The following is a 19,457-nucleotide window of genomic DNA, read 5'->3' as shown; positions in this document are numbered from 1 at the left end:
AAAGCACAAACAAATACAAAAAAAAATAAAAATTATTTAATGAAAGTGATGAAGTGCAAGATCTGTTGCAACCTACAGAACCGGACTCAAAAACACAAACAAACTAAAATATTTTTAATTATTGAATGAACGGTTCATCATTGTAAACGAACTGTATACAGTTTATTCGCATAAGGTATGCACTAGAACACTAGATGTAAACATTAGTTGACAGCGATCCCGTCGCGTCGTCAGCAACGAACGAGGTGGCTATTGTTCAAGTTTTGGGATTGTTCAAAAATGTAACAAAAGGAAAGAGGTTGGTTATTGAACATGGTGGTAGAAAAACATATCCTAAAGTGTTTTTATTTTGTTTTTATTTCTAGAAATAATGAGAAATTGGCAAATTTACTTTACACAACAAACAAAAATGAAGAAGAAAGGTAAACTATTCGTTAAATTGAATATAATCACATAGTAGTAGTAGAAATAGCTAAAACAGAAAGAAGAAGAAATTGAAATGAAGGACCTAAAAAACAATAAAAGCACAGAAATAATAGAATTATATTATCTGCGGAAATGATAAAAGCAGGAGAGAGAAGTCTACATAAAGAGAGAGGGTAATCAATACATCAATATAAGACCTAAATCAATACACGGAAAAGATATTGGACGAATATCAGGCAGACAGAAAATAAATATGCAGGAAACCATCTTTCAAAATGGCCATCAATGTATAGCATTCGCAGACGATTTAACATACTAATATAATAAAAGCCAAAAAAATTGAGTTTGTAATAAATAAGGACGAGACAAAATACATGGTGAAAATGGGAGAAAAACATACAGAAAACCTTTGCACATTGGAGATAGGAGAAAATACATGCGTGTTCAAGATAGATTCAGCATTTACTTACTTGAAGAATAGCAGAAAGAAACAAAAAATATGGAGCATTGCCATCATTAACGAAATCCAAATATGTCTCAAGAAAAACAAAAATTAGAATCTACAAAACAGTTATCAGGCTTACTAGTACATGTGGTGAGACCGCTGCCCTCTGAAAAAATTTCTGATTCGGTTTCTTTGTGGATTCCTGTTCAAAAATATATCCTTTAAACAAATCTGAAGGGTGCCGGGCGGAATTTTTGGGCAGAAATTGTTTAAACAATTTTTTTAAACAAATACAAAAGATCACCTTTTTTGATCCGAAGAATATGTTTTTAGGTTTTTTGGGACATTCTAAACAAGAAAAATATCTTGTTATTTTTCTCAAAAATTAATAGTTTTCGAGTTATAAACGATTTAAAATCTGAAAAATTCAAAAATACGCATTTTCAAGGCTTAAAAACTCATATTTAAATTAGTATTTTTGAGGTTGCCAAGTACTTGAATTGTCGTTTAAACATTCATTTTCAAGATTCTGCAGACTGATCGGGTCGAACTTTTTACACCATTGTTATTTAATTGTTAATTATGCGTGTCCATCCTATTTTTTTGTCGGTGCGGAGCGCACTATTTCCAAAAATCTCCTATTTTCCTCCGAAAACTGTATTTTTTATATTTTTCGGGACATTCTAAATAAAATAGGTTTCTTGTCATTTTTCTCAATTAATAGTTTTAAAGTTATAAGCGATTTAAAGCGCATTTTCAGATTTTAAATCGCTTATAACTTTAAAACTATTAACTTTTGAGAAAAATGACCCTATTTTATTTAGAATGTCCCGAAAAATCTAAAAAATATTTTTTTTTTAGGAAAATAGGAGGTTTTTGGAGAAAGTGCGCGCCGCTCCGACAAAAAAATCGGATGGACACGCATAATTAACAATTAAATCACAACGGTGCAAATTAAAGTTAGACCCGATCAGTCTGCAGAATCTTGAAAATGAATGTTTAAACTACAATTCAAGTACTTGGCAAACTCAAAAATACTAATTTAAATATGAGTTTTTAATCCTTGAAAATGCGTATTTTCGAATTTTTCAGATTTTAAATTGCCTATAACTCGAAAACTGTCAACTGTTGAGAAATATTACAAGATACCTTTATTGTTTAGAATGACCCAAAGAACCTAAAAATATATATGTTCCAGGGCAATAAAACGTGATCTTTTGTATTTGTTAAAAAAATTGTTTAAACAATTTCTGCCCAAGAATTCCGCCCGGCACCCTTCAGATTTGTTTAAAGGGGACATTTTTGAATAGGAATCCACAAAGAAACCGAATCAGAAATTTTTTCAGACGGGAGCGGTCTCACCACATGGACTATACAGCTACCTATGCATGCGAAACATAGTGCTTAAAAAATCAGAAATAGACCTTTTAGAAAGATGGGAAAAGAAAATACAAAGAGCAATATATGGAGGTGTGAAAATAGATGGTTAATGGAGAAAAAGGAGTAATAAAAAACTTGAAGAACTATACAACGAACCAAAAATAAGGACGAATCAAAGTAGAGAGAATAAGATATTTAGGACACATTTTGAAATAATGGGAAAGAAAAGAATGCTAAAAATCGTACTATCACTAAAGCCAATACAAAAAAGAAGAAAAGGTAGACCAAGAAAGAGATGAAAGGACAGCGTATATGAAGACTTACAAAAAAGTAATATTGAGAATTATTGGAAAGACAAAACACTGGACAGAAATAAATGGAAGGATGTGGTTAAGAAATGTCTGGATAGACTTACCTGAAATAGTTTTCTATTTATATAAACTATATATATAATTATCTATTTTATATAAACAAATATAAATAGTCATTATAATGGAAAATTAAACTTTTCAGCCCTAGGTCTTCAAGGTCTGTTGAGCTTTATGAATAAATAAATAATCACTAATATTCTAGTGTAATTATCTTTAAGTCCGGTCCTGGAGGTATTAAACGTAACAGATACTCTGGTAGGTGTACATATATGGCAAGCGAATGACGTGCCTTTTACAAAATGTTATTAATAATAAAATGACAATGGGTTTGGTATTTCTTACCTTCTTTAGATGTTTGTTGACCCATTTTGTAAAAGTTTTCTTCTGAACGGCGTCTCTTTCGTCTGAAAAAAACAAAAAAAAACGGTGATTATTAATCGTTGTTCATTACACATTATTACACAAGGGCGTAGGTAGCAATTATGAAGATACTGTTTTTTATATTATTGACATAATAAAAGTGTCAGATAAAAGTATTACAGCATACAAATAATAAATATTATTCTATGATTCATGTTATTGTAATACATATTGTTAAGAGAACGACATTAAGCTCAGTTTCGAAGATATCCACAGAACGAATTGTGCTGCCAAAGATTTTAGGAAGGAATAAATAAGCTATAGATTTCTTCAAAAATATGGGGTTGGACCAAATAAAGTGAATCATTGGTTACTCATTCTCCGACGCACAAGAAAGATAATATAATGACAGAAAAAGTCAAACGAATTACATGGCCCAACTACATACTAATTACATCCTTACCAAGGAGAAAAGAGAGAGGAGGAGAATTTACATTATCTTCTATGTGTACTTAGTGTTTGCTATGCTATATAACAGGGGTGGCCAAATTGTGGCTCGCGAGCCACATGTGGCTCTTTGAAGAATTATTTGTGGCTCTCGATAAATGTACCTACCTCAATTACTTTTAATTTTTGTGTTTCAAAATGTCTTAAATTACTGAGAACAAATATAAAAGACTAAGTGTAGCATCAGGACTTAAAGGAGACCCCTTATTACTAAATAGTGCTATTCAATTTTGCGTTAGAATATGTAATAAGTAAAATATCATCTGAGCTGATAGGGGGAATTGCAAATCGAGAATCAAAATTATTGTTGGCCTTTGCGCATAATTTAGGTGCAGTCGCTCATTCTACAAGAGACGTGAGATAGGTGTTTTCACAACTCAAAGAAGAAACAGGTAGTCTGGGCCTTCAAATAAATGAAGAGACGATGAAATATATGTAACTAACCAAAAATCCAAGACCAAGAGTCAGGCAGAACATGCTAGTAACCAAAAATCCAAGGCCAAGAGTTAGGCAGAGCATAACTATAAATGACCACAACTTCGAAGTAGTAAAAGAGTTTAAATATCTAGGGACCGTAATCACAGATGTCTCAGCAAAGATAGCTGTGTGCAATAGAGCATTATACTCTCTATCATCATCATTAAGATCTAAGCTGCTAAAAAACAATCTAAATTAAGACTGTACTTTAGTGTACATGCCAATTATTCGCCCAATTGTTACATATGGAAGTTAAATGTGAAAAGTAATCAGAATTGGTCACGGTGTATGGTACTAAAAACATCGTCAGACATATAAAAGCTAAAAGATAAGATGAGCAGGTCATGTCTTAAGATTAGAGGAAGGCAAAAGGGTTACAGGCAGTGTTTTTGAGAGACGGTAAAAGATCAGTACGCCGTCCCCGAAAAAGGTGGAAGGATGATGAAGAATCAAATTATCCTGAATTGGTAAAGGCGGCTTGTAGAATTATTTGCATATTTAAAACAACGATGTAAACTATTTTATTTCACTTTAAAATTCGTGAAATCCAAACAGCGAGAGAAAAATTTAATACCTTTTTTACACTTATTAAAAAATTGTTTAAATTGCGGCTCGCGAAAAATTTCAAATTTTGAAAAATGGCTCGGACTATCAAGGAACTTGGCCACCCCTGCTATATAAATTAAAACTGAAATAATTTTTATCATCTCTAATAGTCTTATGGTATTGAGTCATGTCTCTTATGTTTATCTATTATTTAATCTATGTTTATCTATTATTTTATGTTTATCTATTATTTAATGGTAGTATGTACTATCAAAAAATGCACCTTATCAAAAATTATTATAATACTAATGATCAACATGCTTGAAACAAAAATGTATCGTCATTTTTTCAATTACCGATTGAATCATTATGTATGTCGATGACTCAAGAATCCGATTGGAACGTGTGACTTTCTTGGCAAGTATCTATATCAAATTCTTTATTAGAATTCAAGATTTCATGGCACGATCATATACCAAAAATAGAAATTAATGAAGAGGATGTCTTAGATAGCTCAGTTGTTGATAGCTCAGCTTGTTATCAGTATCTTAGATAGCAACCTTAAATGGTCCCTTTATATCGATGTGTTAAAGAAACTATCCTCAGCTTGTTATGCAATAAGATCTGTTTCGAAAGAACTCAATTTAGCCTCTTCCAAAATAACATATTTTTCTCTGTTCGAGTCGCATCTTCGATATGGTCTTCCTTTTTGGGGTTCTGGTACAGCTGCCCAATCCGATGTTATTTTTAAATTATAAAAAAGACGAATAAGATATTTGGCCTCAGATGAACAACACATTGCAGAAGCTACTTCGAGGATCACGAAATTTTAACACTTCCTCCTTTATATTTTATAAACTGTATACCGATCCCGTCCACCGAGTTAGTAAAGAAATCTATATTATATTCTGCAAAAAAACTATACAACCATCTTCCTCTGCAACTTAAATCTGCAACATCTTTCCCAAGTTCCGTAAAATGACAAAAGCCTACTTATTTGAAAGACATATTATTCTGTAGAAGAATTTTTTAATCAATAACTAAGAAATTACAGCATTCGTACATAAAAGTAGTATTTTTATCTATATTCGGGTAGAAAATAAAAAAACTCTATCTTAACTTCTACCATATCTTATTTAACTTATTCTTTATTAAGGTTAATTATTTGAGATTTATTTAAATTTTGCAATATATTGTTTTGTTTTACTTATTTATTATTTTTTAATTTATACTGACGATTTATGTAATTTTAGTAAATTGTAGATATTTATTACAAGCCAAAAACAATAAAGCACTTGGACCAGATCAAATCCCTGTTGAGCTACTTAAACTTTTGGATGAGGAAAACATTACCTACTTGACTACTTTCTTTAACAAAATTTACAACGAAGGAAAAGTACCAGATGATTGGTTGGAGTCACTGTTTATAACATTACCAAAGAAAAGCAGGCCCACCAAATGCAGCGATTTTAGACTAATCAGTTTGATGAGTCACACACTTAAGATACTTTTACGTATTATAGAAAACCGAGTATTCCTTCTGTGCGAAACTAGAATGGGTAATAAGCAATTTGGATTTAGAAATGGTCTAGGAACTAGAGAAGCACTATTTTGTATACGTGTTGTATACGAAAGAACGTTTATGTTTGTTTCATCGACTTCGAGAAGGCATTCGACCGAGTACAACATGATACACTTTTCGATTGCCTGCAGGCAGCAGGACTTGACCATTACGATATAAGACTGCTGAAATACTTATATTACAATCAAGTAGCCTCTATCCAAATTGGAGACAGTCGTACTGAAAAACTGCCGATAAAACGTGGAGTACGACAAGGTTGTGTTTTATCACCCACCCTTTTTAATCTGTACTCTGAAGAAATCTTTAGGGAGGCTTTGGATGACAGACAAGAGGGAGTAAGGCTAGACGGAGAAGTAATCAACAATATTAGATACTCTGACGATACAGCCATTCTAGCTGAAAATTTACAAGATCTTCAGACACTACTAAATCTAGTCAGTGAAGCAAGCTAACGGAGAGGCCTTAAAATCAACATTTCAAAAACAAAGTGGATGGCAGTTGGAAAGATTAATATAGATCAAGGTCAGCTTTCTCTTGATGGACAGGAGTTAGAACGGGTAAATCATTTCAAGTACCTTGGCAGCTGGTTAAATGTAAATTGTGACTCTGATGAAGAGATAATAACTAGGATCGAAATATCACGGAAGGCTTTTATGACCTGGAAACCAGTTTTATGTAATAGAAGCCTGTCGATGAATATTCGAAAGAAGGTGCTGAAATGTTATGTGTGGTCATCCTATTGTATGGTTGTGAGACATGGACGTTAAAAACCACAATGCTAAACAAAATATGTAGAAGCATTCGAATTGTGGTGCTATCGACGAATCCTAAAGATATCGTGGGTTTCGCACACTTCCAATGAAGATGTTCTTCAAATGATGAATTCGGAACGTCTGCTCATAAGCATCATAAAGAGGAGAAAAACAGAATACTTCGGCCATATAATTAGAGGACCTAAATACCATCTGCTTCGCCTTATAATACAAGGAAAAGTGGAGGGAAAGAGAAGGATTGGTCGAAAGCAACTTTCATGGCTGCGTAATATTAGACAATGGTGTGGCTGCACAGTAGAAGAATTATTTCGCGCAGCAGCCGATAGAGAGAGATTTCAGGAAATTGTAAACATGATGACGGCCAACGTCTGAATACATACACGGCACCTAAAGAAGAAGAAGAAGATATTTATTATTGTTTTGATTTTCGACTGTTTTAAAGCTTTGTCTACAAAATTGTACAATTTTCAATGGCAATAAAGCGTATTTCTATTCTATTCTATTGAGTCATGACTATTATGTTTATCTATTATTAAATTAAATTAATTTTCTATTAATACATATTAGATGATAAAAACTTTATTGTTAGTTTTATTTAATTACCTAAATAGTAATAAACACATTAAATTTTAATGGTAATACTATCAGAAAAATGGTGTAATGATATATATCATAATTTTTTCAATTATCGATTGAATCATTATGTATGTCAATGACTCAGGAATCCGAGCGGAACGTGTCACTCACTTTCTTGACAAGTATCTATATCAAATTCTTCATTAGAATTCAAGATATCATGGCACGATCATATACCAAAAATAGAAATTAATGAAGAGGATGTCTTGTTTTTGTGTTATTATACCAAGAATTTGTTTAATGCTTCCCGAGTCACGACTTTTGTGTATTCGAACGTTATTCATCATCCTAATGTAAAAGTTAACAGAAACACAGATGAAATTCATGATTAGGTTACATTGTTTGAGTTCTTACTCGCGCTTTGGAAATACCAGATTTGTTGAAGCTCGATGGGACTTGAAATTGATCTAACCGCAATGATATATCAAAACGTTCCTTCTTTTATTTTAAAAATGATTGTTTCTCTTTCTCAATTATTTTTAACTCAAGTATAAACATTAAATAAATTTTGTTCCCAGACAATTGCGTAAAACTGAATTTCTATCGAAGTAAAATTTATTAAAAAGCTTCAACATAGAAGTACAAAACTTCTGTTGTAATTGTTATAAGTCTTTAATTAAAAATGAAATTAAAAATCCAAATGGATTAGAATATTAGAATAATAATTGTTCAGAACGAACGTTTTCGAACCTATCAGTCCATCATCAGTGAAATCATATTCTTGCTAACTAGCCCCAGAACCAAACAATGGTTGTGATTATAATTTAACACTTTAACTGCCATGTGTACCATATTATATGGACACAGGCAATTTTAGTTCCCTGCCATGTGTACATATATTGGACACAGGTTTTATCAGCGTTTCAACCATGTGTCCGTAGTTGGTACACATTTACCGTGTATTTAAATGGGAATACCATTGAGTCTGGCATAGAACTATAACATTTAAAAATATCCTGGTATTTTTTTAATTTTTAAAGGTATAAAAGATAATAAAATAAAATACATTAACGTTTTTTTTTATTTTTATGACAGTACAGCATATTATAATCAAAAGTAACATAGAATGTAGTATTTTTTAAATAGAAAATTAAGTACTGAGAGTCAATTTTTTTGTACATGTTTTAGATATTTTTTGTGAAAACATGGTTGGCAAAGAAACATTCTAAGTACATAAAGTCTTCACATCCGTTGCATACCCATGTTATTCCTTTTGTGTTTTTTACAGCATAATTTCGACCATGTAGTTCAGAGTTTTTTTTGTAACAAATCATGTTTGGCTTGAACTTGTACAGGAAGGGGTAGATTACTACTTTGAGGAAGTTGCATGAACACATTTTCTTTGAAATTTGTAACTGACATTTTGCTTTGGTTGATGTTATTGAAAATAATTAGAGCATTCTCTTACTGGAAAATAACGGACTATTTTACCTTTAGTGTCCATCTGTGCTACTCGTGGCCTGCAATTAGATATTAGGAACAATTTCACAATCACACTTCGCGTGTACCAAATGAGGACACAGCAATTTTTACAAAAATAACCAAAAAACAAATCTGATTTTATGACTTTTGCTAAAAACAAACACAAATAGAGTAATTAAGAAGAAAAAAATATTTTGGCCCAGAAGACCCGGTACTAAATTTAATCTGAATTTACCTGGCAGTTAAAGTGTTAATCTACATTCTAATGTGTTGAAATTGAAAAGGTTTAACGCCGATGTTCTGGGAACATGGTGAACCCCTAGGCGAAAAATTTAACAACCACCTTGGGCCACGAATGTCTGCCAAGTGACTTGGCAGACATTCGTGGCCCAAGATGGTTGCTAAAGTTTTCGCCTAGGATTTCAAAATGTTCCCAGAGGTTATCTTCTAACATCGGCGTTAAGAATTTTCGATTTCAACACATTAGAATGTAGATTAAATTAAAATCACAACCATTGTTTGTTTCTGGGGCTAGTTAGCAAGTATATGAGTTCACCGATGATGGACTGATATGTCCGAAAACGTTGGATCTCATCACATTTTATACAATCCATTGGGATTTTTTAGTATTTTATTATATTATACCTATTACATAGAAGTTTGATGTTTGATTTTGCGGTTATTACAGCAAGTACTTCAAAGTTCCTGAAGATGGACTGATAAATTAGAAAACGTTCCTTCTAAACAAGTATTGTAATCCATTTTGATTATTACAACAGAAGTTTTTTGACTTCGATACTAAAGTTTTTTGAAAACTATTAGAACACATGATGGAGTTAGAAATGCAAATGCCTGAGTATCACTCTATCAAGCCACGAGAGATAGAAGCAGAAGACTACGCACGTTAACAGAGCAAACAGAGCTTCGTGAAATAATAAAACGAAACAAAAAATATAAGGCAAGAAGATAAAAGTAGAATTTACATTAGACCAATGGTGATTTATGATATGGAAACAACAAAAGTTCATAATAAACACAATCCTCTTCTATAGTTTGATTTTAAACCAAGAGGAGTCAAACTAAAATTCACACCCAAGAAAGTCACTAGAAAAATCACCAAATACATCTTCTTTTTTGGTTGATCATATCGGCCTTCAACGGCAATCCATTCATATTATGTATATAACGTAACACGTCGCTAAAGAGTTCTAAAAATAACTGTTTTTTATATAAAAGTAGACTAAAAATCTAAACATTAAAGGAATAACGCAGAAAACACAAAAAATCACCGATATAACTTAATACGGCTTTTCATTCACAGTCATTTGTTTCGAGTTTCTGTCATATGTCGTATAATCCGTGCAAATTAATATTATACACAGATTATACAAAATATGACAGAAGGTCGAAACAAATGACAATCGATGAAAAGCCCTATTAACCCCAGAGACATGTAAAGAAAATAGACTTGGCTAGGGATATGCCACTCAATGCATCGGGGTGTAACGTCGACATCGTATTTTAGTCTTCAAAAAACCTCCGAAAAGTCCTCAGAAAACTGAAGACGTGCGATAGAAAATGTGCTGCTAAAGTGACATAACAATTATCATATTTTCATGAATGCTTCACACTTATCCAATACCAGCATAGCTGCAGTTCCACCTTATCTTTAGAAAACTACTGGACAGTGGTAGATTTAAGGGGGGGGGATAGGGAAACACGGTCCAGAATTAAAGAAAAAATTGTTGAAACATGATTATTACACATTGAAATACATTAGCTTACATGCAACTTACTACAGACAGACAAATTCCACCCAACTAACTCGGCAGTCACAAAAATTAAGGGAACTTATTGCACATGTTATTTTCTATGTCTTGTAGTTTGGGTTTCCGTCACTGCTACATAAGCGCCATCAGAAAATTGAGGACCAACCACAATAAGTGCTGCTAGAGCAGAACAAGACACCTTACGTTTTCACGCATGCAGAATAGAGTGCCTCTAAAAATCATTAGATATGCGCCGACGAAGCAGTAGTTTTTGCAAATAGCTTAGCTTAGATGATTTGCAAAGAATAATCTCCAGCATATCAGATATGAGTGCGGAGTATAAAGACTTTAGTAGGAGTTTTTTTTTATACGGAGTATAAAAACTTTAGTAGGAGAAACTTTATAGTTTGTACTGGAGTCTGAATGCGAAAAGAAAAAATAAAGTACATACATTGTAGTAGGTGAACGCGAAATATTCCTAACTGTCGAATTATTTTAGGTGAATTTTTCTGTTTGTAGTAAGTTGCATGTAAGCTAACGTATTTCAACGTGTAATAATCATGCTTTAACAATTTTTTCTTTAATTCTGGTTACGGGAGGAATTCCCTTATTTCCCCCTAAATCCGCCACTGTTCAGTAGTTTTCTAAAGATAAGGTGGAACTGCAGCTATACTGGTATTGGATAAGTGTGAAGCATTCATTAAAATAATATGATAATAATTATTGTTATGTTACTCTAGCAGCACATTTTCTATCGCACTTCTTCAGTTTTCTGAGGACTTTTCGGAGGTTTTCTGAAAGACTAAAATACGATGCATCTATTTTTGACCACGAATTCATATGCAACACGCAAATATGCATGAAGAAAATTAATCTGTCGTCTTTCAGTAATAAATATTTTCATTCACTTGACCGTGAATTTTAGTGCACTTAACGTAAACCGAGTATCTGAATTTAAGAACTTCAGAAGGCTGTAGCTCGAGAATAATAGTTTTTCAGACCTAGGTGCAATGGACTTTTTTAATCTACTCACTGAGGACTATCATTGACCAAACTTTCGTTAAATTTGACCGGGACCACTTTTCCATAAGGAGTGTTGCAGGGTCCTTCGAATTACTCCTCTTGGTTTAAAAACAGATCATAGAAGTGGATGACCTTTTACTGCAACCATATAGTCATAATTTCTAGTGGTAACAAGAATTAAGTGAAAACTCTGTTCTAATTTATGACCCGTTTTATTATTTAATCATAAAAGAATTTTAAATTCGAAAAAAGATACAACGCTATTACTGTTTGTTTTTTTTTTGTTAAACAAAATATTTATGACTGGAGTTACGTTTCAGAACTAAATATTACAAGAGAGGTATTCATACACGCTTTTCTTATCTTTATCAAGTAGACTTAACGTCTGCATCACACATATCTTTTATATTTGTATTTAAAAGTAGTAATAGGCCAGTTTATGAAGCATTCTTACACAAATGTAATAAACATCAGAAATGTTCATTAATATAACGAGTGATTGAGAAAAATATTAATTAAAGTAGGCTGTGGTAGGTACTTTGGCCATTTTCGCAGCATGTACTAATAACTGTCATATTTAGGATGAGAGGACAGGAGAGGAGGATGACTGTCATACCAAGAAGATAAATATGCTAAGTAAACAATATTACAAAAGTTCTAAGATACTTTGAACGAATTACAGCTTAAAAAATAATGTTACCGAAGAAATAGGCCTCAAGATGACCACACACCAGGGAGAAGACCTTCTGTCTCCTTTAAGAGCTGCTATCAAATTCTTAATCTCACCCAACATATTGAAGATGGTTTTAAACGGAAAGAAATAACAGGAGTGGCGTTCATAGACCTAACTGCCGCCTATGACACAGTTAACCATCAACGGCTACTGGCAAAGCTATACGAAACTATAAAGGATTTCCGACTAACAAGGCTAGTGAAATGTCTCGTCTAGAATAGACGCTTCTACGTAACGCTCCAGTCCAAGAACAGTCGGTGGAGGGCCAAAAAAAATGGGCTACCACAGGGAAGTGTCCTCGCGCCCATACACCAACAAACAAGGCAGTTTATTTACGCTGATGATACAGCTGTGGCAGCTCAGGGAAGAACCTTCAATGAAGTCGAAGTGAAACTGACAGATGCCCTGGGAGACTTAGCTCTATACTACGATAAAAACCATCTGAAACCCAATCCCACAAAAACCCAGGCATGTGCTTTCCACCTTAGAAACAAGCATGCCCGAAGGCCGCTGGAGGTGGAATGGCGTGGTCAGATGCTGGAACACAACGAGACGCCAAAACACCTTGGCGTCCGTCTGGATAGAACTCTGTCTTATCGATACCACTGTCAAGATGTCAAGAAGAAAGTAAGTGCCAGAAATAATATCATCCGCAAGCTAACTAATACAAAATGGGGAGAGGAAATGGCTGCTGGATACAATTTACCGTATCCGACTTGGAAAGCGCTAAACAGACTAAGAACCGGCGTTTCACGTTGTGCTAGTAACCTGAAAAAATGGGGATACCAGGAGGACGATACCTGCGACTGTGGCGCGGTTCAGACCAGCCGGCATCTACTATTATGCACAGAGATGAGAGACCTGCACAGAAGAAGACTTAATTATAGCAAATGACAGGGCCATACGTGGCCAACCATTGGAAATACAGAATTTAAAGTTGTTGGTGTTCCGGACACAGAAAGTAAGTAAAGTCCTTTAAGAAGGTTGTCTATCATTACGACTATGTTCATCTTTGATACTGCTGCTCTAAATAGCGCAATACAGTTAGAATTGTACCATAAATCTTAAATTGTTTAGCCAGGATGTACGTCGTCGGCCTATGCTTCTTCTGTCCAGTATCTTTCTCTGTATAATGATCTGCAGCAACGTATATCTCTCACCTCTCATGACATGACCTAGATACTGCAATTTTATTATTGCAGTATGTGGGTCATGTATGCAGTATCTTATAATTGTATTTAACATCTCCTTTTCCTTGTCCATTCTTTTTAAAACGTCATAAAACGCCGAACAAAGAGTCAAAATATAGATAATGACTTAAAAGTCATACAAGAATGGCTTAGAAATGGAGCAAGACCTGTTTAGCAGAAAATAACCACACATCCTCCTCCTCCTCAGTCGTTTCCTCATTGCTGAGTGTCGTGATTCCCTATAATACGAGCAACTATCTCTTTCCATCGGCTTCTGTCCCGAGCTTCCCTCATGGATTCATATAATGTTTTTCCACTGGCTTTCTGTACTTGATCCGTCCATCGAGTAGGTGAGCGACCTCTACTTCTGCGCCCTTCAACATTTCCCGAAATTATAAATCTCTCAAGATTATCATCACTTCTTCTTGCAATATAACCGAAAAATTTTAAGACGGTGGAGAGGCAAATAGAGGAAAGTCGAGTCTGAATATTAAGCTCTTGGAGGATTGAGTGATTTGTTCTGTGTTCCGTCCATGAGATCTGAAGCATTCTTCTCCAGCACCACATTTCAAAGGCGTCAATCCTATTTCTGTCGTCCGATTTCATTTCCATGTTTCGGATCCGTAATTAAATATGAGAAAAATTAAGGCACGTACTAATCTTATTTTGGTGTTCTTCGACAAGGAGCGATCTTTCCAGATTTTCGATAATCGACTCATAGCGTTTTTGGCCATGCCTATTCTCCTATGTATTTCCGTTTCACAAGATCCTGTATTACTGATGTATGTAGGATCCTAGATAATTGAACTCGTTAACCACTTCAAACTGTTCCAAGACTCCTGTTGTCTGAAGTGAATTTAAATAATCTACTATCATAATTTTTGTTTTTTGTTTATTGATCTTGAGACCACATCTATTGCTTTCGGCTTCCACTAGCTGCAGCAGGCTGGACATTTCTTCTTCGGATGCAGTTATTAATGTTGTATCATCTGCATATCTGAGATTTGAGATCTTCTTTCCTGCGATAGAATTCCATGTGTCGAGTGCTTTTCTCATTATATATTCCCCATATAAATTAAAAAGAGTTGGAGATAGAATACATCCTTGTCTGACTCCTCTGACTATTTTAAAAGGATCGGAGTTATGGTTTTCAATTCTTATGGTTTTATAGTAGAAATTGCCTATTTGTAGGCTCGTTTATACTACTCGTTCGATTTTAAATAAGAAATGCATTGAAAACATCACTCAAGCACCATGTGTTTATAGCTTTGTTTAACAATAAAAAAATTAATTTTTAGCAATGCAACTAATCAAAACCGATAGAATTTGACTTGAACTTTCAAATTGCAATTTTATTTTTTAATCAAAAGTTATTCGGGGTCAAAAATTGCAATTTTTCGATTTTTTGAAAGTTCAACCGCGTTTATCTCGAAAACTATGCACCCTACGAAAAAACTGTAAGACCCAACGTGTAAGAACATTTTTTGCTTAGAATGACCCAAAAAATACAAAAAAAAAATGTTTTGTTTTGCGAAAACTCGCTGTTATGTAATTCCTCAAGTTCTTTGTTTATAACAATCGTATCGACATCCGGATCAACTATTGCCCAAAAAATTCGTATTCTACGGGTCAAAATACATAAAAAACTTGGGTAAGTCCATCTGAATAAAGGAGTCCGTTGTATCCCCCCTGGCGACAGGACTAAATAGTAAAAACAATAATTTTATTTTCACATACAAACAATTTTGACGTCACTAAAACTGTGGCTATCTTCACGTCTATTTACTTTTTTTTACTTTTCACGCGAATGACTGGAGTTGGATTCGCTGCCCAGGAGAAACTTTTTTTTAATAATATTTCTTTAATACTATTTAATAAATCCAACCTGAAGCAATTACCCAAAAAACGTTTAGTGATGTTTATACGAACATAAGGAACGAAAGCAAAAAAAAAAGAAAAATATTAAAACCAATAATACTGATACTGAAAGGTGTTGGCAGCCCCGCCAACCCCCTGCAGCCGCTCTAGTGTGGGGCTGCCAGTTCAGATTTATGGCATCAATATTGCTAATTTGAGGTACGCGGAATATACTGCAAATAGTTATGCAGGTGTCGCGAAGATATAGTTACGAATAACTTCAATGTCTGATTAATAGGCTTAACACATAGATAAACAACACAAGGAGAAACACCATAAAGGAAAAATGAGATGGTTGCCAGTAAAACATCAATAAAATCGGAAGTGGTAACCTCTTGTAATAAACAGATGTATCCTTTTATACTGGACCAAGTCGATCAGTTGAAATATCCTTGTGTCTGGAGAGAAAGGGGTTTATTCATGTCGTCGATTTGGAGCAGAGGAATTGGCAGGAGTATTCGGAGAAACTGAAAAGTACGAGCAAGGTGGACAGGACACAATTAAAGGAGAGTGAGAGGAAGAGCAATTTTGGAGACAAAGGTTAGTTTCGTCATTTTAGTAAACAGAGACTATCAATCACGACCACCTATTTAGATTGAATTAGAGTTATTCATTTTGTTGGTTTTATGGAGGATTAAAATAAATGATAATTTATTGTTGAGCACTAAAATTAAGATATCTTTAATTTGGATATAAGTTTAATTAATATGAATTGATAATTTTGGATGTATGATTTGATGGATGTTTGAAATTTTATTATGCTAATCATTGTATGGTACATGTTTATCCAAAATGTTTACTTTTAATATTTGAATGATTTTAAAATATAACTTTTGCTTTATAATTTCATAAATTTGTTGTAAAATTATTTTTCCTATTGTCTATCCCTTTTCGTCAAAGGCAACTAGCAAAAAATACTTTGAAGCCACGTTTGTTTTTGATTAGTAAAAGAGCCCTGAGATATCATATTAATTTCTTTAATTGATTTCTTTAATTTGATTTTAATATTATTTAATTTCTTACATTTGAGCAAATCACAACAATACATAAAAATAAGTAAGAACATATGTTACAGTTCAAGTTGATTATCCCGTTGGAGTTGACTCCAACTAGTTGGAGTCGACTCTAACGGCTGGTTTCAGTAAAAGTTGATTATAAATATAAAATGAAGATTTATATTCAACATTTACTAGTAAAAGTAGACTCCAACTAGGAAAAGTATACTCTTCCCAATGCAATTTAGTAAAAGTTGATTCTGATTCACACAAACAGCCGATTCTAGAAATTAAATGTTACTGAATATGTTCAAATTAGTCTAGGATTTATCGTCGCCCCCGTTAGGTAAATTACTCCGATTCGAATTTTTGCACAAACTTACTAAAAAAGAGGTCCTTATAACTTTATAACAAATCTACTGGGTGCCAGGCAGTACCTTGATCGATAAATTGTTTAAACCATTTTTTTAGACAAATTCACAAAAATAATTTCTTCACTTCGAGTAATTTTTTTTAGATCATTTGGGTTATTCTGAGCAAAAAAAGGTATTTTGTGATTTTTCTCAAAAATTGATTGTTGTCGAGTTATACGCGATTTAAAATTTGAAAAATGCGAAAATAGCTATTTTCAAGGCTTAATAACTCGGTTAAAATCCATTATCATGAAAGTCAGAAAGTGACCAAATCAAAGTTTATAGCCCCCTCTACAAGATCCAGCAGAAATTTTTTGTCACTATTTTATTACTAAGCTTTATCTATTAATTATTAACAATGAGCGCTAAGTGCGTATTAGGCGGCCGTCAATGGTGAGTGCTAAAGAGATGCACCATTCCGGCCGTCCAATGGCGAATCTCACTCGCACTCACATTGACGGCCGCCTCAATACACGCTTAGCGCTCATTGTTGATAATTAAAAATAATATCTTATTAATGAAATAATGACAAACATTTCTTCAGGATCTTATAGAGGTAGCTTTAATCTTTGATTTTTTTTAGTTTCTGACTTCACTAAAATTTTCATTTTCGGCAGTAAAGTAACACTTTGTTGTATTGAAAGAAAAATGTTACTTTACCTGCCGCGATTATTAATCAAATTAACCGAGATTGAATGTAAGTGGTCAATGGCAGCAATCGATTATTTATTTGAGTGAAATTAAAATTTATTTATTTAATTATTAAAAATATTGAACAAAATTTATTTTATTATTAATAAAATTTATGTCAAAAAGTAAAATTCTGTAGTGTTTCGCAATTATATTCATACAAAATGGATTGTTACTTCAGACACACTTTAAACCCTTCATGTACTGCTATCTATATTTACAATTTTCACACAATAAAACCTTTACCCTTTACATAATATGAGATAGAGTAGATAAAAATTATTTTTGTGAATTTGGTTAACAAAAATTGGTTAAACAATTTTTAGACCGCGGTACCGCGTGACACCCTGTGTATTTGTTATAAGGATTGTTATACGGATGTATTTCTTTGAGTAAGTTTGTTCAAAAAATCGAATCAGAATAATTTACCTAACGGGGGCGACGTTACAGACTATACTAATAAGTAGTTGAAACGGTCAAAACAAAGAAACGCACACTCATCAAAAATGCACTTTAGATTCTCGTATAATCAACATTTACTGAATCGATCCAGGAAGAGTCAACTCCAACTAGTAAAAGTTGATTTAAATTTTTAAAATCAACTTTTACTGCTCGTTTCAGTTGGAGCTGACTCCAACTAGTTGGAGTCAACTCTAACTGAGAATCAACTTGAACTGTAACATATATAAATACACAAAAGACATTACTCATACTTTGTAGCAAATATATTATTCTTCAAGTATGTTTATCGCGAAAATAACTGCATGTATTATTATCCCGTCTGGTCTGCTGCTGGAACATAATCACACGTTGTTTTATCATTTGCAAATAATGGTCGTAGTCATCAGTGACAACAAATTATATGAAGATGTCATGCCACTCTTTATTAATAACTCACGAAGCCTGTTCTTTATCAACATCATACTGGCCTAACTAGTAACTTAAGGACTGTATAATTCGAACCATTAGCGATTACATTCTACAGTTATGGTCATTTGACTAAGTGGGTTACAAATGGAAACATTAAAGAAAAAACACTTTAGCATGATGGTTCTTAAATATTATTAGCGAAAGAAGAACGTTCTGTCGACAAGACTGTCTCATTAGGTTAATACAATCTGTCTGATAATTATTATGTTCTTTAACGACAATAAACAGAAGTTATTATCAGCCTGCATGCACATGTATAAAAACATGTACCAAAAATGGACTGCTTATTGGGCAAATTACTGTAACACAAATAAAACACAGTACATATACCTTGATTCAAAAAAATATTTCGAGAACCTACTTGTGCAGAAGCCAAAGAGAAAAAGTTTTGTTACATTAACAAGAAACAAATTTGGTCATGCATCATACCCAGCCCATCTGAATAAAACACTGGCAACCGATAATGTGCGAGAAATGCAACGATCTTCGCCACATATTCCTAAAATGTAGAAAACCTATAAGCCACATTAAAACCTAAAGGAAAACCTCACAAAAATGGGCATTCAATTTCTAACAAACATTTTTTTGTGACCCGTGTTGAGCTTCCCCCCCCCCCACTTTCAAAAATTAAAAAACAAATAGCCCTGATTTATGAGCTCTCATATTCGGCAAATTAAAAATTTTGAGCTCGTTCCACTGAGCAGGAATTTAATATTTTAATGGGGGGGGGCGGCGGCGAGTCAGCCCCCCCCCACTACTTAAAAATAGGAATATTGAATCGATTTTTGCGGCAGAATTACGAGCTATTTATGAGCTCTTGAAATGATATAGTTTCGATTTTTGAGCTCATCCCCTTCACCCCCAAACAACCC

At 33.5% G+C, this 19,457-nt stretch overlaps 1 protein-coding gene across 35 annotated transcripts in view; it reads right to left on the bottom strand.

Moving 5' to 3' along the window:
• Nucleotides 1-19,457, bottom strand: part of LOC114327522 (microtubule-actin cross-linking factor 1) — an 865,580-nt gene that overhangs the window by 476,885 nt on the left and 369,238 nt on the right. For all 35 annotated transcript variants that reach the window (XR_007697614.1, XM_050648743.1, XM_050648753.1 and 32 more), the window contains exon 3: nt 2,965-3,026. Coding sequence is in view for 34 of the 35 variants with exons in the window: in XM_050648743.1 (XP_050504700.1) it covers nt 2,965-3,026 (62 nt within the window). In the remaining variant the exon portion in view is untranslated. The remainder of the gene's footprint in view (nt 1-2,964; nt 3,027-19,457) is intronic.

Source organism: Diabrotica virgifera, chromosome 4 (assembly GCF_917563875.1).
Source record: "Diabrotica virgifera virgifera chromosome 4, PGI_DIABVI_V3a".
NCBI lineage: Eukaryota > Metazoa > Arthropoda > Insecta > Coleoptera > Chrysomelidae > Diabrotica > Diabrotica virgifera.
The sequence above is the reverse complement of the archived record's forward strand: the minus strand, read 5'-3'. Positions and strand labels throughout refer to the sequence as shown.